This window comes from Rissa tridactyla, chromosome 7, assembly GCF_028500815.1.
Source record: "Rissa tridactyla isolate bRisTri1 chromosome 7, bRisTri1.patW.cur.20221130, whole genome shotgun sequence".
NCBI classification, from domain to species: Eukaryota; Metazoa; Chordata; class Aves; order Charadriiformes; family Laridae; genus Rissa; species Rissa tridactyla.
The window spans coordinates 47,526,258-47,547,490 of NC_071472.1; the positions used below are offsets into that span (position 1 = coordinate 47,526,258).

At 46.1% G+C, this 21,233-nt stretch overlaps 1 protein-coding gene across 4 annotated transcripts in view; it reads right to left on the bottom strand.

The window, feature by feature from the left end:
* The window catches only part of PITPNM3 (PITPNM family member 3), a 90,808-nt gene extending 74,233 nt beyond the window's left edge, over positions 1-16,575 (bottom strand). For all 4 annotated transcript variants that reach the window (XR_008467603.1, XM_054208006.1, XM_054208005.1 and 1 more), the window contains exon 1: positions 16,444-16,575. Coding sequence is in view for 3 of the 4 variants with exons in the window: in XM_054208006.1 (XP_054063981.1) it covers positions 16,444-16,465 (22 nt within the window). In the remaining variant the exon portion in view is untranslated. The remainder of the gene's footprint in view (positions 1-16,443) is intronic.
* Positions 16,576-21,233: the final 4,658 nt, after the last annotated feature.

A 21,233-nucleotide genomic window follows, 5' to 3' on the forward strand; every position in this document is an offset into this window, starting at 1 on the left:
CTCGAACATCTCAAGAGCGTTCAGATTTTTCTCTACAAGAAAACACCTCCTCGCTCGGCTACCCTGGTCAACCAAGTATCTGTAACTGAAGCTGAATTTCTGTGCTACGGAAGTTTAGTAAATGACAGGAATATTCAAACTAAGACAGATAGACTTCATCGGTAACACAGAGTTAATGCCTTTTGGGGTGCTGTAGATGCAGACACTCCCATACTGAACAAATATTTCACACTCGGAAAATTCTGCTCAGATTTTCCAGACCAGATGTCTGTACTGATGATAGTTCTTCCAAGGCTAAAAACTGAGGAGTCTGGTTTTCATATATTTTGAGCATTCAGTGACTCTACAAGGAGCCAGAGGACTACATTTGCAGAAACAAACAAACAAAAATGCCACAACAAAAAATGCCCTCTTATGGCAGCAGATAATTTGTTCTGAAGAGACATTTAGGGACCTGACTTATAGAAGTTAGTTTCTCTGCATTTTTTATAGCCGTTTAACTGTATGCCTCTAGTCAGGCACCACAAATGCAGGTATCCAAAGGCAGCAAACACTGGGAAAAAGAACAAACAAAAACAAACCAGAAGCAGCAAGCATTTGGCATTTTGGATAATTATTTTCAGGATTTGTCTTATGATTTTAAAGATTCTCCAATTTTTATGTCAGTCAGCTATGTTTTCCATGGATTGGTGAAGTCTCACTCAATGTGGTCTCGGGCTTCCATAATACTCCAGTAAAAGCTTAAGACTTAAAACCAGAAGGACCCATTCATTCTTCCTTCCTTTTCTTCTTTGCCTTTCCTAATATCTAGTCCCCTTGCAAAATACACCTTCAAAGAAAAAATACTAAAAGTTACAGGATTAATCCAACAGCTGCAATATGTGGACCAGTTCCTTCTTTTTCATGGTATATGTTTTCTCACCTCCATTTTTACTTGGTTCCTCTGCTGAAGACAGCCAGTTCTTCTGGGAAGAAACTGTCTGCTACTGTTTGTTTTTACCTAACAGATTTTGAGACATTACTATGACAAAGACGGCAAATAGCATCAAAACCACAACAGAAATCACAGAAAAGTAAGGTAGTTTAAGCATCTGGATGATTCACTGATTTGTATCTGATAATAACAAAGGCATTTTCAGCATGGTTTTCTCAATCAAATAAAAATTCATTCAGGTAAAGACATACATGACTGTACTCCACTTCTGCATACCAGAATTGAACTAGAATTTAGAATTAAAGGATACAGAATGTAAGCTATTTATCAAGGAAGTCTCCCGGCACACAGAAAAAAAATATCTAAAAATCAATGTTTCATTTCAGAAAATTTCAACTGGATTGTGAAAATAATCTGATCTGCATTTGACTGGGGGGAACAAGGCACTCTTACAAACAGATTACCTAAATCTCAAGAGAACAACAGAAGAAATTCAGATAAACTCAGTCTTGGTATAAAACTTCTTTTCTTAAGGACTGTATTCATTACTTGACATTATAGCTGTCAAACCCAGATTAATTTGGAGCACAAAAAACCCCCCAGAAGATAGACCTCGGTCCTTCAAGAAATCCAGCTGCCATGTAACAGCACCCACAGTCTTCACATATCAGTGGAGAGGCTGGAGCCATGCTCCATGGATTGTTGATCTCATCCCTCTCCGCCAATTACAGAAAAAGCAACACGACACATTTCCATGGGTGCTTGGCTAATCCTTAACTCCTAAAGCAGGGTTCTTCAGTTGTCAGTAAGCATTTAAAGTCATTACTGCTTTTACTGTGGACTTTGTTTTCACAATACCCTCACAAACACAAACATTTCCTTCCCATTATATTAGAAATGACAGACACCTTGGCGGTTTCAACATTTAAAACACCTACAATTATATATTACATATAATCATCAACCACAGTAACTTGTTTCCAGCTAAACTTTTCTCGTTCAGGCTCTTCCATATTGCCACCATGGCTCACAAATATCACACCACATTAATTTATGGTGTCTCAAACAAAATTTCAAGGTCTAATTTGCATGTTGAGCTAGTAATTTCCTAAGGAGCAAAAAAACCCCAAAAACAACAAAACACAACAACCCCAAACCCCCAGTTCTTTAGATACATTGTTTTACAACAGATGCTATCCACAAATTTTACTTTCAGCTTCCCTTGACAAAGTTCCCATTTATCCTTGGTATAAAAGTAGACTTTGGACATTTTCGTTGACAATCTACTTGAATCTCTCAATGGGATGCAGAATAGCAATCCTGACAACTGTGAGTAATGGAAGAGGACAAGATTTTTGGTAGCTGTACTTGAGTTTCACACAGTCTTTAAAACAAAAAAAATCCAATTTTCGCTTCTTAATCCTTTTTTTTTCTACTAAAGGAAATTAAATCCAAGAAATAAGCCAGTCCATAAAGCACATGTATTACTTGCACAACCTTCAACGGCATAGCTTCTAAACATCTCATAAGCACAAATGCACTTCCCCTTACAGTACTCCTATCAGGTAGGGAAATGATTTTTCTCCCATTCATCATGCAGGGAAAAAGATACATTCCTAAACTAATGGTAGTTAAATTCGTATAGTCTTTCATGTAGACAAGACCTCAGGATCCCCACAGACACTTTGGCATTATTTCACTTTGGCCCCAATTTTTAAGCGCATAAGCTTCCATGCAAGGACCTAGTCTTGAACTGGCATTTAGCTTCAGTTTCAAGTCCAAATGCTCCTTTGGGTTGATAACATCAGCATGCAAAAGCTGCGTAAGCTTAATAAGAACAAAATAAATCCCTCAGATGCTTCTGAACCTGTTGTAATCAGTATGTCTAAATGCCTTTGAGATACCACCTGAATTGTTTTTCAGCAAAAGGAGGTAAAAACAAAACAAGCAGGTTTACAGAATCACAGAATGGCTGAAGTCAGAAGGGACTGGTGCCCATTGCTTCTAGTCCTGTCAACTGGGCACCACCAAAAAGAAGCTGGCTCCATCTTCTTTACACCCTCCCTTCAGATATTTGTTTAGCTGGTGAGAGCAATACAAGACCATCAACCAAACACCTCAAATACAACAGAAGAAACACCGATGAGTACTGCTGTCACCTCACCACTCCGTTTACAAGACTATCTTCCCCATCCACTACACTGAAGACCAACACACTTCCAACTTCTACAGACTACCATTAAGCAAAGGTATCATGGCTGATACCTATTACTACATTCTACATTACTACACCTAGCTGCTGCAAAGCGTATTCATCCCAGCAAAGCAGAGAACATTCTTCCTCCTCAATGACGCATAACTTCCCAAGGCCAGCCCACTAACAGTAATTCCAGAACACAGTTGATGATTGCATTTAAATCCCCACAGCGTGCAGAAAACTGGCTCCTACTGAAGACACGTTTAGCAGTCTTATTAGAGAGAGAATGCTAAACAAAAGCTTAAAAAAGTATGTTTCTTCTAACCGAAGCAGCGGTACTAGTAAGCATTCATTTCACGTTTTCACCTTTTTTACCTCTGTTTTAATTTCTGTTTAAGAAAACCTCTGTAACAATATACAATGTTTTTAAAGGTTGCAATTTTTTAAACTATCAGACCAATATGGAAGAGTTATTTCAGGCTTTTACTTAACAAAGTAATGGGCATATTTAAATTGTTTGTTAAAAGATGCCACTGCAAAAGCCCCACACAATATGCCATCAGGCTCTAAGATCACATTTGGTACTGTATTTTTTTTTTGTCACGCATCCACTTGAAAAAACTCTCAATTATGGATTCACCTGATACAGTAAGTATGATTCATTGAAGACTCAGTCCTCATTATGATTATCATTCATTTGCTATGATTCATTGATACAGTAGAGCACTATTTAAAGACTTCGTAACAGCCGCCACTTTTCCTATACTCCCAGTTCCCTCAAAAATACAGATAAATTTGTACTCATTTTAAGAAAAAGAGAAGATGATCCTCACCCTGAGCTGTTTCCAGACCAAAATAAAGAACAATAAAGCCAAGGCAGACAATTGTGTGCATGCCGGTGTTTGCAAGTGTGCAGGTAAAACCCCTTGTGACATGAAAGAAGTGTCCTAGAGAGACAGTTCTCACCCGTGCGCCTCAAGCTTACACTGCTTAATTGCATAAATGGCACAAAAGGGCATGGAACTTCACTGGAAAGGCAGCAATCCACAAATTCCATAATAGCAACGGTGGTGGAAGAATCATGAAAAACAGTCTCCTATTTCTGGCGCCTGCAGATTTTCACACTGCACTTTATTTTGGCTTTTAGTGTTTACTATCAATAAAGAAAACTCTAAGAGTTCTGAGACAGATTAGGTGATTCTAAAACTCTAACAAGTTTTGTAGAAGTTTTCTTTTTAAAATCAAAATGTTGAAATAGGCCACATCTTAACTGATTTGAGTTTAGAGGACTTTGATTTGAAAATATTGAAAAGTTGACCTTCCTATCTAAGATTCTAATTGAATCTTACCCGTTAATAGTTTTACGTCCTTACTGGAACAGGAAGTATTAGCAGGTCTATTTTATGGACAGGCACTCCCAGGCATAAACAAATGAAGCAGATGGATCCAAGCCTGATTTTTATCACTTAAATTCCTTCTTATACAGATGACGAATGGCTAAGGGAACAAGGCTTGTTCAACCTGGAAATGAGAAGGCTTCAGGGGAGCAGACAGCAGCCTGCCAGTGCCCGAGAGGAAGGTGCCGAGGAGGCAGAGCAACGTCTTCACAGTGGTGCAGGAGACACTTGGGTGTAGGTAGAACAAGCACAAGAGCGTGTGCATGTGAATGAAATTGTGGTGTAGCCACTCCAACTTGGAAGATAAAAATACTCCCTGTGATGACACATAGCGCACTCTGATCAGAGGGAACGCATAGAAGAGAATGCCAATGAGCTCCTATTGCCGCAATCGTACAGACTGCATTTCTGAGCAGGCCAAGGTTCCGCACGTTGTCAGTACCTCAGTGACGGGCAGTTCTGCAACACCCTGCTCTACCGCAGAAAGGGACAGGTTCGGTCACTTCAGAAAAAGTCGCCAGAGACTGAAGCCCACTGTGCACAAAGCAACCAGAGCAAAAACCTGCAAGGTAAAAGCACGACTCTCCTTTCTGAGGAGAAGCACTGACCATGCATAACCCTGTTACAGACTTAAGGAAGCACGTATGTCAAAGGGATCACTGGACTCCTGTCCAAAAGGGTGTGTTGCCCAGCAACAACAACAAAAAGAATAGTTGGAAGAGTAACAACCTACAGTAACAACTTTATTTATACGTAAAGAAAAGTCTCAGAAGATCTTTGTAGCTGGGAATGGTGGTAAAAGCTGGGAATGGTGGTAAAGGGCAGGGAAGAAAAGCGGACACCTTTCCTGAAGCAAGTTAAAGGAATTAAGAAAGACTGCGCAAGAATCCATAGAGGAGCAAATCCATTTCAAAACCAATGGTATGACAAAGAATTGAAAAAAGGACAGCAGATCAAAGCTGAAGCTAATTGAAGCATTAATGCTTCATTGCATCTATTTCCATTTTCACTTCCTTTTGAATATGTTACCAAAAAATACACTGGCACGCTGTCCGCTTCCCGGTGGCATCTGTCGGGTTTCAGACAGCTGACGTGCAGGTGACATGCAGGTCTGCTAAGACACAGAACTTGCCCGGATATCCTTCCAAACCCACTATGTTGTACATGGAGGCAGAGCAAGAAGTCAGTAGTTGCACTAACACTTTCAACTTAAATTCAAAAGACCATGAGCACCTCCCTAGCCAACACCTTTCTAGTGTTACTTAATCTGGATTAAGTACCTCCTGATGAATAACGCTGAAGGAACTTCTGCCCAAATAAGAGCCTAAAATGCCTTGCAGAGATCATTGCTTTTTTTGCCAGAATAAAAAGCTTTCCATTTCAGCCACTAGAATTTGCTGGGAAGGAAGGAAGGGAGAAGGCTATATAGGTATAAAATTGTAAAGACAAGTACTCAGAAGAAAACAGCAGCTCCCTGGAGAAGAACTGCCACTAGCCTGGCTGGAAATCAGTAAAAGTGCTGGACCCACAAAGAAAGGTCATGATTCCAGTGACCTTGGAGTTGGATGTGGACTGTGAAGGGAGGGCAGGGAAAAGTGTCACAAATCTCCAGGCATAAATTCTGGCTACGAGAAAAGCCCTTGGGAGCATCAGTTTTATTATACTGCACTAGGAATGCTTCTAGATTTAGAAGCAGTTTAAACATAGCCACAGTCAGCAGCACAAGTCTGCGTAAGCTCACTGCAGCAGTTCTTCACATCTACATTTATTTGCTGGCTGGACTGCATTGCATCGCCCCAACACATTAGTCTTACTGAGTCTGCTTCCTTCTGTGCCAACAGATTAGCATTAGCCACCTTAATAGGACTCTATTAACATTTCTTGATTGCATTAGACACTGGCATTGCCTGGACTCACTGATTTGATTTACAGTGGCAACTGACGCATATTTTATTTTATTATTTTGTTTCAGAGAATGGAAAGGCTAGCCCTACTTCAAAATACAGGCTAACTCCTCAGTAATGACACTTGATGCTCCTATGTCAGCGAACTTTATCGGATTTGTTGACTGACTCTTAGCAGGCAGATTTCAGCATTTTTTGCAAGCAAGGTAGGAACTTACATTTCATTTCAGTTGTTCAGTGCCACAATTTCTGAGGATAGAAGGGGAAACCAAGTAGAAATACAATGCCTTTAACAGAAACCCACTACATCACTAATTTGCCGGTTGCAACGGCTGAACTAGAAGCACATGTAGTAGTTCCCATAGGCTGCTGAGGCTGCACGACAGACTGACAGCAGGATACACAGGGAACGTTTCCAAGTGGCAGAAGGAGAGTTCACAGAAATGCACAGGTGCTTTTCTTCTAGGAGAAGCAGAAGCAGCTTCCTACCTAAACTGTTCTCTTTTGCAAAGTACTGCAGGTCGCTACACTCACCTATTACAGAGAGAGCTGACTGGGGGCTTGCCCTGAGTGCACAGCCAGAAAAACAGTGGGGAGAAGACAAAAGCAGAGCCATCTTGCAGCACCATGCACAGAAGCTGAATTCTCTAGTTAGGCTAGCACTAATTGCAGTTAATATTAATTATAATTAAGGTTACAATCAGTGATCTTCTTCTGTAAAAGTTTTGCTTTTTTTCTTCAACAAAGAACAGCTGGAATTCCATTGGTACTTTCCTGTGTCTGTGATCTGGTGGCGTGAAATGAGGTGATGCGATGCATGAGTAAAATGCAACTTTGAACAGAACTCTCTTGATTTTCCCTTTACTAAATCATTTCACATTTTAATTTTTCTGTGGTTGACGCTACCACATATCTGCACAAAGACAACTCTTGCAGGACCTACAAAAAACAATTTCCCACATCATGGATATACTAGATCTGGCTTTGTGACTCACCATACTTCACCATACATCCCAACCTCACAGTAGGTCTCATTATATAACTTGCTAATTAAAAGCGAAGCCACTTCCGAATGCCGTTGAAAAAGAATCAGTTAAAGTAAGATTTTTAGATTTATAATATGCTCATTAGCCAATTTACCCACATTAGATATAGATTTCCTTATCACTAAGATGTATAAATAAGGATCACAACTGAAACGTATGTCCTGTACAGCAGGAGCTTCCGTAAGGGCGAGAACAGCAGACACAATCAGTTGCATCCTTTTGTGACAGGCAGTAAAATAGCTAACTGACCCCACACTGGAATGAGTACCTAAACTCATCCCTGAAGAACGCTCAGCCACTGTGACCCTCATTTCCAAAAAAATAAAATAAATAAAAAGAAAATAACTAAATCCTCTTCCCAGGAATGTCCAGGATCTTATTTGACTAAGAACTGCTACAGAAATAATTCCATGTCCTATTATGTGACACTCGTACTTCTGATTGAGGGCAAGTCAGACTGCACCTCAGTCTGATAGCACCCAAATTTAGATGCAAGGCAAATTCCATCCTTGGTCTTTAGTGACTGTACATAGTTCCAGCAAACTGCAGAAGCAGTTCCCACTCATGTATTGGCAGCTTCTAAGGCTATCCATCCAAAGAAGAAAAAATCCCACTACGATCATGCAATCTCCGATACGTTCCACAAATAGACCTAAGGAGCAGAACAGCCACGGGAAAGGCCAATTCCACTTTCACCCACAAACAGCAGCAGAGCTCATCTTCTCATAGTCTCATGAGCAATTTATCCACTGAAATCAACAGTAGTTGAAAAGTGTATATAAGAGAAGAATCTGGCCTAGTTTCTCCTGGTCAGGAGGCGTAAACCCAAATTCTTTCCAAAGGTTATTTTTTTAAGAAATGTGACAAACTGGCAGTGATATGACAATTGAGCAGTGTATGAGTGCACTTCATTCCCTGTGATCTAAGGGTATTTCTAAAGGAGAGAAAAAAAAAAAACCACCCACAAGAGGAATTAAAGTGACCTTACTGGTCTGTATTCAACATTCTCAGAATTAAAGGAAATGGAAGCAGAAAAACAGACAAGAAGTGAAGTAAGGCCTAAGATGATCTGAAAAGCACTTTAAGAAACAAAGGTCTTCCTCTGAAAATTGAATAGCTAATGCTGCTGATTCCTGACTTGAATTTAACCACTTGCCTATATCATTTTAAAAGGCCTGGTGTCCAAAACCCACTCATCCTATAAGTCCCAAACATCCTAAGGCAGAAAGTCTCACCACTGTCACTCAACAATTCCACAACGTACCAAAAATGCTGTTTCAATATTACTTGGTCAGGAGAAAGAGAAGGCCATCTGCCTGTTCCATTCCAGTAACCGGCAATACCTCTGACTTCAAATAAACCAATGCTGTGGACAGTAGGCCCCAGTCCTTTAGGTGCAATACACGGGGAGATGAAATGTGTGCAGAGGACAGTAATACTTCCTGTGAAATGGAAGGAACGTTTGCCTGCGGAAACGATGTCCTCTAGCGGACAGCACGCTTGACCGAGATACAGGGCTCTGCCACTGGATCTAATGAGTTGAAAAGTCATTTTACAAATGCCCCGGGGAAGCCTAGCCCTGCGGTGAAACCACAGCCATGTTACCTTTCTTCACTGGCTCTGCCTTCTCCTCAGCTTGAATTAGCATTTACAAACACTGACTGCAGCTGAAAAAGAAAACTGTGACTTGAGCCATTGCTGTTTGCAGCAGAACTTCACCAGCAAGATCAGCACAAAGACTTTGGGAACGAAATAGCAATGATTTTACACCTGAAGCACGTTTGTGAGGGGGCACAGTAGCAGAACAGTAGGCAGAGTCCTGAAGCATCAGTTTAAGAATCACCCCAGCATCTCCAAAAGGCCCTCCTCTCCTTAACAACGCGTGAATCAATGGTTACCTTGTCAGGCAAACAGGATAGATGGAAAGAAAGCAGGCAGATCTTAATGCCAGTCACAGCAGCCCATCACGCACTGGCAGCGTCACTAATGAACCGGGCCAGCCCAACAAACCTCCCAGGCTCAGGTGTGCTCGTACCCAGCCTTCCAGGAAGATGCAGCCTGGGATAAGAACAGCGGTTATCATTGGACGCGATTACAGCAGTGGGCTTTCCTGCAAAACTAATTCAATACGATTCACGTCACTGCCATACTATCACGGATTTAGAGCTCTGCAGCAGGCCCAGAAGTTTGCTACATCTTTTGCTTGCTAATAATCATTTGCCAATCAAGCCTCAACATAAGCACGTGCCACAGACGGGCGACCATAAAAAAACCACTCCTGAATACTACTACCACACTAACCTAGCTAGCAGAGACAAAATAGCACACGATGTTCTCGTAGCTACTGAAAAATCAGTCTTTTACATAGCACGCTATTGAAGATTGAATTAATCTCAATTTAAAAAAAAAATCAAAAATAGACTCTGTTGCACAAATGAAAGCATTCCCACTTGTCAAAACTTGTATTAGAACTGTGATCATTTTGAATTCAGGGAAGGTTTTCCTAATAAAATTTAAAAAGCACAAGTTACTTTTCCATTTGGAAAGAGGTGCTGAGTAGAAGGAATGATCTTTGCTGCTGCCATTGACTGTTGTTGCATAATACTACTTCTTTCTGTTCACTGGTTTCAGATGCTTCCTGCCTACCCATTAAGTGATTTAACTGAGCTACCCACACAGTGTTACCTAGTGACTACGCAGTTAAGACTAACTGGAGGCCAAAATTACTCACTGTTATTTTCTAGTTACGTTTTATTTCTTCTTTGGCAGATGTAAAACTGAAGATGTAGTTTAAAAAGATGTGAATTTAACTACTGGAGGCGCTCCTCAGGCTCAGGAGCTCAGGCAAGACAACAGATGGAGGCGATGATCCTCCTTCCAATTGTTCCAGAGCGAAAACTAAAGTATGTTCAGAGTAAGCCCTCACCTGTGCACAGACCACCAGAAAAGAAGGACCATATATGCCATTATTGTCAGCAGAGCCACACAGAATTCATCCAAAGTCACTCCATGAATCCACAGCAGAGACTGAAACTGAAATAATATCAGTTGAAATTGCAATGAAATCCACTGCAAGTGGAAGGGACTGGCGGGGGAGTAGGAGGCCTACAGAAATGTGTGAGGCCAGAGTGGGACAGGTGGAGGCCAGACGGGGAGAGGGAGAAAAACAAAAGCAGGAGGCGAGAGGGAGGTCGGAGAGAGAGAGCACACAAGGCCAAGGGGGATAGGGAAGGAAAAAGTGGAAGGCCAAGGAGGACAGCACTCACAGGGGGAAGTGTGAGGCCAGATGGATGGAGGACAGAAGGAGGAAAATAAAAAAGAAAATGTGATGGGAGAGATGGAGGGAGAGATTGAGAAGAAGGGGTGGGCTGAGGCGGAGACCGCAGGAGGCCAAGGGCGAGAGCATCACGCGAGGCCAACGGGATGGGGTGGCCGGAGAGGGAGCAGGCAGCTGAGGGGGAACGGGTGGCCAAGGGGGAGAGCACGCAAGGCCAGAGGAAGACGGGGAGCCAGAGTGGCGAAGGGGGAGCCCCAAAGGAGAGAGGGGGAAGAGGGCAAAAGAGTGGAAGGCCAGGGGAGAGGGGGAGGAAAACAGGGAGCCAGAGAGAAGAGGCAAATAAAGGAGCAGGAGGTCAATGCAGGGGGGAGAGGCGTCCCACCAACCTAACTGGTAGTGCCTATAAGGGATGTGATCCTGTTTCCTCCTTCCCATCAGGGAGGGCAGTCACCTGGCCCTGCAGCTGAGCCAATAAAGACCGTAAAACCAGCAGAAAACAAACTTTCCAAAAATTTAAGAAAACAAATAGCCTTCCACCTGTTTGGTTCCCAGAACTAGACTGCGGAAGAGCTGGGGAAGCTTGGGAGCTGGCATGGGAAAGAGGCAGAAATACACAAGATTTCTCTTACTGTTGGCAGCAAGCTACCAGATCGTCAAACCATACCTTCTGTTCACGACCTGCAGTACTCTACGGGCTGAGTCCTGACCTGCTGAAGCCTATGTATGTTTACAGCCTTGTGAACTGCAGACTTGGAAGCATTGCTGGCACTTCAGAAAGAGGACAGGAGAGGAAGAATTAAAAGGGACAGAAGTGGGAACTTTGAGAACAAGCACGAGGAGAAAGTTCCCGGTTTAAGAGGCAGCAAGTTGAAAGGCAAGAAGAAATCAGGACCGTTTAAGTGGGAGAAAAGGAGAAGAAAGGTAATCCTGAAAGGGCAATAAATCAAGCAGGGTCTCAGAGTGACCAAAGTCACTAAGTTTATCAGAGAAGCCGCAGCCCAGAGAAGAGATGTTACAATACTCCCTCTGAGAGCAGTCCTGGGCTGACAGAGGCAGTGTACTGAGACAGGATTTCTAAGAGATGGGAAAAGGGCTGACAGGTACAAAGGAAAAATTGAGAGGTGAAAAGAAGCATTAAAGGAAGAATAAAGTGGTCAATTTTGGAAAGAAAGCACCTTATGACAGGAAGCGGAGAGGAGAAGCAGCTTGAAGACAGTCAGCAACATCAAGCAAGTACCATGAAAGGCTAGGAAGCGGAAAGGGTCAGGAGCTCCCTTTATTCTAATTATGGGTGCATCAGCCCCTAAATAAAAATCAAAAGGAGAGCAAAGAGCATAGCTGACAAAGCCAGTGACATAGTTAAAGGCAGAAGAAAGTCCACAAAAAATGCAGCTTCCCTTATGAAGAAGTCAAATGAAAGTGCTAACTGAAGGAACAGTCCAGATACCGCTGTGGTCAGCAGTATCCAATATAACCATAACCAACTCTTCTCTCCCATTCCTCACTCAGTGTCATTCCTCTCATAGCAATTCAGCAATGACAAGTCATAGAATCATAGAGTTGTCAGGGTTGGAAGGGACCTTAAAGATCATCTAGTTCCAACCCCCCTGCCATGGGCAGGGACATCTCCCACTAGATCAGCTTGCTTGGAGCCCCATCCAGCCTGGCCTTAAACACTTCCAGGGATGGGGCTTCCACCACCTCTCTGGGCAACCTGTTCCAGGGTCTCACCACCCTCACGGTGAAGAACTTCTTCCTAACATCCAGTCTGAATCGACCCATCTCTAGTTTTAATCCATTCCCTCTGGTCCTACCATTACCCGACACCCTAAAAAGTCCCTCCCCAGCTTTCTTGTAGGCCCCCTTAAGATACTGGTAGGCCACTATGAGGTCTCCTCGGAGCCTTCTTTTCTCCAGACTGAGCAACCCCAACTCTCCCAGTCTGTCCTCACAGGAGAGGTGCTCCAGCCCTCTGATCATCCTCGTGGCCCTTCTCTGGACACGTTCCAGCACGTCCATCTCTCTCTTGTAGTAGGGGCTCCAGAACTGGACGCAGTACTCCAGGTGGGGTCTCACGAGAGTGGAGCAGAGGGGGAGAATCACCTCCCTTGACCTGCTGGCCACACTTCTCCTGATGCAGCCCAGGATACAATTGGCTTTCTGGGCTGCAAGTGCACACTGATGGCTCATGTTGGGCCTCTCGTCCACCAGCACCCCCAAGTCCTTTTCTTCAGGGCTGCTCTCAAGCCAGTCGCTGCCCAGCCTATATCGGTGCTTGGGATTGCCCCGACCCAGATGGAGGACCTTGCACTTGGTCTTGTTGAACTTCATGAGGTTGGCATGGGCCCACCTCTCCAGCCTGTCAATCTCCAGCCTGTCAATCTCCAGCCTGCCATCTCTGGATGGCATCCCTTCCCTCCAGCGTGTCAGCCACCCCACACAGCTTGGTGTCGTCAGCAAACTTGCTGAGGGTGCACTCAATGCCACTGTCCATGTCGCTGATGAAGACGTTAAACAAGACCGGTCCCAGTACTGATCCTTGAGGGACTCCACTTGTCACTGGCCTCCACTTGGACATGGACCCATTGACAGCCACTCTTTGGGTGCAGCCAAGCCATCAAGCCAGTTCTTTATCCACTGAATTGTCCATCCACCAAACCCATATTTTATCAGCTTGGAGACCAGGATGTCATGCGGGACAGTGTCAAAGGCTTTGCTCAGGTCCAGGTAAAATGATGTCAGTTGCTCTCCCATTCTCATAGAAGGCCACCAGGTTTGTCAGGCATGATTTGCCCTTGGTGAAGCCGTGTTGATTGTACCCAGTCACCTCTTCGTTATTCTTCTGCCTCAGCAGTGCCTCCAGGAGGATCTGCTCCATAATCTTACCAGGCACGGAGGTGAGACTGACTGGCCTATAGTTCCCTGGTTCATCCTTCTTTCCCTTTTTGAAAATGGGGATTATGTTTCCCCTTTTCCAGTCAGTGGGGACTTCACCAGACTGACATGACTTTTGGAATATAATAGAAACTGGTTTAGCAACCTCATCCGCCAGTTCCTTCAGTACCCGTGGGTGTATCCCATCGGGTCCCATGGACTTGTACACTTTCAGGTTCATCAGATGGTCACGAACCTGATCTTCACTTACAATGGGCAGTTCTTTCCAACCCCTGCCATTACCTTCTGTGACTCTGGGAGTGTGGCTGGAGCCCTTGCCAGTGAAGACTGAGGAAAAGAGGTTGTTGAGAACCTCGGCCTTCTCCATATCACTTGTCACCAGCTCCCCCGTTTCCTTTCTGAGGGGGCCCACACATTCCCTCGTCTTCTTCTTACCATTAATATACCTACAGAAATTTTTGCAGTTTCCCTTGATCTCCCTGGCTAGATTTAATTCTAACTGAGCTTTAGCTTTTCTAACCAGGTCTCTTGCTGCTCAGACAGCTTCCTTAGTCCCTGGTTACCTACTCTGTACATCCTTAAACTGGCAGTTCTGCAGCAGATGGTAAGGACAGATATACATTTGCTTATTGAGTACAGGAAACAAATCAAGAAACTAAGTCATGCAGGCCTTTAAGCCCCTATTTTAAGGTACCAGTGACATTTCCAGTCTTGCACATTATGGGATTACTGGTGAGATAAAGGAAGAGAGAGAGGAGGTTTAACATGGCTGTTCAGGCTCCAAATCCTCGATCAAGCTTTCCTGTAAATGCGGTACATCTCTTAAAGCTGTTTCATGATGCTTCAGATGTCAACTTCCCCACAGCAGAAATTAACTTCACCCTCCCTCTCAGCAGTATCATCACCTCCTCCAAACTCACTCCCCAAAACCAGAGAAGATATGAATATTCTCTGACCTTTTCCTGCAATGACTGTAGGTGGACTGCCTGCATCACATCTGAAAGACTCTACTTTCACAGTGCAGAGATTTTGGCTTTCTGAGGAGGATCTGGCATTTTTGAGTCACTGCTGCCTGTTAAAAAATGAAGTAGGAGATGAAGAGCAGATACCACACACCCCCACAGGGATATGTCAGGTAGTGATGCGCAGTTGCCACTATGTGGTTTTGCGACCTACAATCCTGCAAATGTCCAAGCATTTCTGTGCAGCGACCACTCCAAGGGCTTAAGATCTGGAACCCACTAGGTAAGATCTGGCTACTCAAACAAGTCAAGTCGACTGTCTCTAAAAGCCCCTTATAAGCACATGTCAGACAGCAGATTTCATGGCTACTAGTATGATGGTCTGTTTTTGTGTTTGTGATAAGGTTACAGCACTGGTAGAGGATGGAAGGGAAGGTATATACAAGCAAAACAGCCACGACATTTCTATATTTGTGCACATTCCAGATCACTTTGATAAACTCGGTAGGCTCAATTAATAAAAGCAGCACATTTCCCCTGCTCCTAACACAAACGTGTTCTGCCAGAGAGCCTTTGTGAATGGTCAATTCTTGCTTTTCTTCACAGTAAGAAGTAGTGACAACACTGTAAAGCTGGCAGCAAAACTCACGTTTTGCCTACCAAAGTGAGTGGAATCACACCCAAGAGAAGTACCATCTTCTAAAATTCCTGTGCAAAGTTGGGTTTGAACAAGCTGGCTATGGATGCAGGCTACATTGCTCAAGTACCACTGAAAGTGAAAACAACGCTCCCTTATTTTCCTATCAAAAGTTAAACCGACTGCAAACCGATGCCAAAGAAAAAATAACGAGACTTTTTCCCCATTTGATTATTTCTCCATCTTCCAAAGATGGAAAATAACCATTTACTTCAATACTCTATTTCCATCTTCTGAAATTATTGATGCTTTCGTGTTCCTGAGTGCTATGTCTCTGGGTGTATTTTGGGGGAATAATAAAAAAAGTAAACACCACCGGGCAAAAACTTTGGGTTTAGCCTTAACCATTACCATGGTGCTGTAAAGCTGTGCCAAGAACCAGCACCAAGCACCCGGCAAGTTTCACATACGGACCAGCAGCCCTTCGGTCATAGCAGGGTTAGGCCTCCCCCTTCAAAAGCAACGGGAAAACCCTTCTGCAGCAGCGAGAGGCGTCTGTTCTGCCGGCCGGCACCGGCCATTCCGGCACGCAGGGCATGTGCCACCCGGCGCGGGGCTGCCGCTGCCACCGGGCGTCGCCCGGCCCCGGGCCCGACTCCGCGCGGCTCCGGCGGGCGCAGGCGTTAGAACACGCGAACCGCACGGGAGACCGCACCGGCCTGTTCCCCCCAGCAGGTCCTGCCCCCATAGCGTGCCTTTGCCGTGTCCAGAGGAGCCCGCGGCCGCTGCGTCCCAGCCCATTTCTCCGAGCAGGCGGCAGCGAGCCCCGGCTCCACAGGGCGGCAGCCGCAGAGCTCCCCCGCGCTGCGCAGACCTTCCCGACCCCGCAGCGGGAGCGGAGCCCGGAGGCAGGCGGGCAGCGGCGACCGGGGCGGCCCCCACGACCCGCGAAGCCTGAGCGGACCCCGCCCGGACAAGAGAAGGCGAACGCACCCGCGACTCGTTCACGCAAGTTTGCGCTTGCCGTTCCGGCGGGTCGGCAGAGACGGAGCTGGGGCTGCCCGCCAGGCCGCCGGTGGGCGGGAGCGCGCCGCAGCCCCGCCGCCCGGTGCTCCCTCAGGGCGGCCCCCGCCCCGCGCTCCCCTCAGGGCTGCTCCGTCCCGTCCCGTCCCGCCGCGCGGGCTCCGCACTCACCTGGGCGCGGGGCTTTCGCCATGTCGGGGCTGCCGCTCGCAGCCGACCCGTCGCGGCCGCCTCAGGTGCTCGCCCGCGGGGCCGCCCCGGCGCGCCGGCACCCCGCGCTCCGCCGCCCCATCTGCTCCCGGCGGAGGCCCCGCGCCGCCCACTCGCCTGCGGCGCCGAGACGCGGCCGGGTGCCGCCGCCGGGTGCCGCCGCGCCGCCCGCCCGCCGCGGCGCAGCCGCCGTCGTTAAAGGCGCAGAGAGCGGCTCCGCGGAGAGCGGGGGCCGGGCCGAGGCAGCGCGGGGATGGGGCTGCACATGCCGGCCCACGGGGCAGCGGGTCCCTACGACGCGACGCGGGGGGGCGGGTGTCCCCGATCCCGCCCGCAGCGTTCACCTCTCCACGCCCGGCCGCGCCGCTGCCGGCGGGGACCCGCGCCGGGGCGAGGCACCGGCCGAGGCCGCCCGTTGCTGCGGCGGCGGGGCTCGGGGCGGAGGCTCTCCGGGGCTGTGGCCTGCTCGCCCTGCCCGGTGGCCCCCCGGGAGCCGCGGGCGGGGGGCCGTTGGAGGGGGACAAGGGGTGGCGCTGCTGCCCGCGCGGGGCCCGGCTTCTGTCCCCGGGGGGCGAGTGCCGCCGGGCTCGGCCCTGCCCCGCAGCGCTGCTCGGGCGAGGGGCTGCGATGGGCTTTAGCAGCCAAACCCCTTTGGCCGTTGCCCAGGCCTGTGTCAATGCAGGGCTGAACGGCCTCAGCGGTAGGCGAGCAGCTTAGAGTCTGCCGAGAGTCCACAAGGGAAGTTTGAGGGCAAGAGGCTGTCTCCCTCCTCAAGAGCCTCACTAGTGGCGTTTCTATAACACCATCAAGGGAAAAAGTGGAGTAGGCAGCTTCTCCAGGTCTTTCAGGAATTGGGAGAAACTCACCTCAAGAAACATCTTAAATGGCTCATCTTGTGGGAACAACGGCAGGGGGCAAGCAGAGAGCCTATGAGGGCTTATATTTTATTTACAGCATGCCAGAACGCCACCAAATAAAGCACAGTAAACAAAAGTTTTGCCCAAGGAAGCATAAAATTGTTTTAGCAATAAGATTTCTGCATAATATTATATTCTGGGTAAATACAAATACTGAACTAAGTCAATTCAGTCTTTTCCTTAAGCAAAAAACACAAGGTGCAACAATTTAGGCATTAATATCTATATAAGATTCACGCTTTGCAAAGCGTTTTCAAAACCACCGTATTCTATGCTCTAAAAAGATTGTGTGCTCTAAATTAGAGCTCTACAGCTCTAATTTTGCTGGAAGAATAACTACTTCTGAAATGCCTTGAGGATATGAACTGTATAAAGAACACGAACAATACTGTACTCAGATCCGATAAAGGTTAAGTTCCTCTCTCCTCCTTTGTCCTCTACCCCCTTTTGCTGCCAGGGAAAGCGAAGTACAAAGACCAGAGGCAGAAGCGGAACTCAGGTGTACAATTCCAGAGCTCTGCCCTGCATGCTCGGAGGTTCTTCATTAAACAGATCCTTTCAATTTACATCACAAAGAGCAAATTTACACCTCGCAGTGACAGCACGCTACAAGATACATCCCAAGCCACTATATTTAGATAATATGGTAGTAGGCAAAGGGTGGAACTTGGGTCAGGAGACACTGCTCCCACATCGGTTTGATAGACACCGCTTTTTCCTGCCAGACCAGCCACCTCTTCCCTGCGCTCCTTTGCTCAGAGAAAGTAGACCCTGAATAACATGTAAGAGCAATCTTTGCCTTTAATCGAAGTTATATTAGTGCCTCTTTGAAAACACACTTCAAAATCAGTCTCTGACCCAGCCACTGAAAGAAGAATGGATTAGCATTTGATACCAGTTTAATAGGATTGGTTTGTAATTTGAACATAAACTAGCACGCCCATCAATAGGTGCCCCATCCATTGTTCAACAATTTTTAATGGAAGTCATACCAGCAAACTGTTCTGGAAGAATATGCTTTACAAAGCAGCTTTATCATTTTCCCTGCCCCTGATTCTATCATCTAGGAGTCATTGCAGATGTGCTGCCTCACCACCCACCATCCTCCCCCAAGAAAACAGAACTTTGCACAACAGCTCTGGATGTAAGAAAGCATAGGCTTTGTTGTTTCTCACGCACCACCACAATTATTCCAACACATATTCTTCCTTTACGGCTCTTTTGCACTGGGCTGGATGCAGTGACTGAAAAAACCCCAGGCTTTCCATGGGCACGGCTGCCCGAGCAGCCTTTGAAGGCAGTAAGAACCACAATGCCTCCCTTGAGGGGAAAAGATTTATTTACATTGTCCTGAGCACTGAAAGCAGACAACTGCCAGCCCTTGACAACATAAACCTTCAGAATTTTTTTCTTTCTCCTGAAGACTTGCAAAAGCTTCAGAAATTGCAACTAAATATTTTTGATACATAAAGGCACACAAATTTTTTCATGCATTACAGTGGACATGTAGAGCCTCTACAAGAGTCATAGCCAAATAATAATGTAAGAAAAATATACTAAGCCAGGCAATGGCCTGAGCTGGAATGCCTTTAAAGATATTTATACATCCAAGTACCTGTTGAGAAAAGTATGTAATTCCAAATACGTTTACTCTTAATTCTGAACATATTTTGTTCTACTGGTGACCCATGTTCTTTTCCTTACAACAGGGCAGAGAAATTCCTCTCAAGGCAAAGCCTCTGTCAAAGGATGTGCCCCATCATTACTAGGTTTTCTGGTGATGCAAGATATCTAATTACAGAAATCAAACCTTGAACAAAATGTGGTTTGCATGCTAATTCATGCAGAAAAATATCAACACAGTAGGCAGTGCCATGTGTTAGAGGCAATACAGAGCCACCTGAGGATGGGAGCGCAGAGAAGAATGCTATCGACTGACACTATTGCCCCCCTGAAAACATCTGCCCACCTAATGATCCAAAGCTGGACCAAACTGGGCAGGGGGAGTTGCTGTAGCTGTACACCAGGGCCTAGGCAGCAAATGTTGGTAGGTTGGTTAATGTATCCAGGACTGGATTCAAGCCTGGCTGTGCTGGCTGGCACTGGGTTCAGTCTGGTTTAAGCAGCCTTTGGAGCCAAACCAGGAGACTGCTGAGGAAGTAAGGAAAATGAGAGATCTGTCCTCTAGAGCCAGCATTGTTTGTCCAAATTCAGAAGATAATTGCTTATTTCAAGAAGGGTGACGCTGAGTGCAGTTCCATCAGGATTTGCGGGATGTCAGTGATACAGCAGTGCGGACTCAAGGAAAGCAGCTGATGAGGAAGGTGCAGTGAAGGTCAGGAGAACCCTTTAAGCTCAGTTCCTATATCCTTCTTGGAGTCACCATCGAATTGGAGAGGCAGCCCTAAGCAGCAGACAACATATTGTGTCAGAGAAAACAGCAGGCAGTAGAGCAGCTCACAGCCAAGTGCTGCACGTCAGCCACCCACTAGAAGAGGGTTGCACTGTGCTGTTTTACTTGGAAGGACTAAGAAATTCTCTGGCAGCAGATACACCTGCTTTGTGGCTGCTCTTGCCAGGGAAACAGCCAAAGAAGCTGTCCAGGATCCAAGAACAAGCCTTGAGATGGCAACTCTTGGCAACATAACTTCAAATAGTTTGAGAGGCCTCTCCGCACTGTTTATGTGTCACCCATAGCCAAAATAAAAAAGAGGCGGGATATGTCAGAGCCCAGCACTTCAGAGGAGAGCAGCATTCTGCCAAAAAACAAAGGGAACAAAATCGTAATCTGCAGAGGCATAACAGAAGACGGCAATAGATGGGCAACTGGTCTCAACAAAGACTTTACGGTACTTCCAGGTACAGGGAATTGTCTAGCAGGAAGGTACGTGGCTGGGTGAGGAGGCTTGATGTCGCCAGGTTGCTGCCAGCTCTAGTTAATCCCAGGCACCAGAAAGCCTCATACAGCCCTTATTACTAAGGTTGCACTGACGGACACCAGGATTACTCAGCTTTGCAGCTGGAGCTGGATGCGTGGCTGTAAAAAGTCCACAACGGGCACAGGGCACCCAGACAAATGCCTGGCAATGAAAATTTTCCTACCAGTATCACAGGTGTTGCTCTGCAGAGAAGCAGGGTCTAACTAATGGCCAAGACCACTGTCAGCAGGTGCAGAAGCAAGAGCTGAGGGATGCTCAGTCCTGAAGCAGCCAGCCCCCTCATCTCTCACTTCTTCATTGGCCCTGGACTGGAAGATGCACTTTCCTCCCGCCTCAAGTCTTCTCAATAGCCAGAGCCTGTCCAATTAAAGGTCTGTCAGAGCAGGAGCAGACTGGTTCCGATCAATGATGTCAGGGCTGAGGCCTTCTTAAATGCAGGCGAGGAAAACTGGTACTTGCTGGTTTAACTCCAGTGCTCTCCAGTACTGATAGCTACACGAGGAGGAAGGCACAAGGTATGAAAACAGATGGAAAGAAAGTTGTTAAGAATTAAAATCGCAGCAGCGAAGCAGGATTTCATAAGTAATTAATTTATATCTAGTATTTGTTACCACACTGCAGAATCACTACTTTAATCAAGATTGTCTGTTTTCCCTGCACTGTTTACAATTGTTTAATAAAAGGGAGAGATTTGCTGAGCACGAGGCAAACAGCTTCCAGTTCCAGATGGGAGACAGAAATACAGCTCACAAAAACTCTTTGGGTACAAACGAGAGCACATGGAAGATGTGCTCCAGACCCTACAGGAAAGCTCCCACATTCAAATATGCCCGTATAGTCATGATTTTTTATACTTGGCGGTGCTGCAGAAAGAGTTACTTTGGAGAAGCAGTCC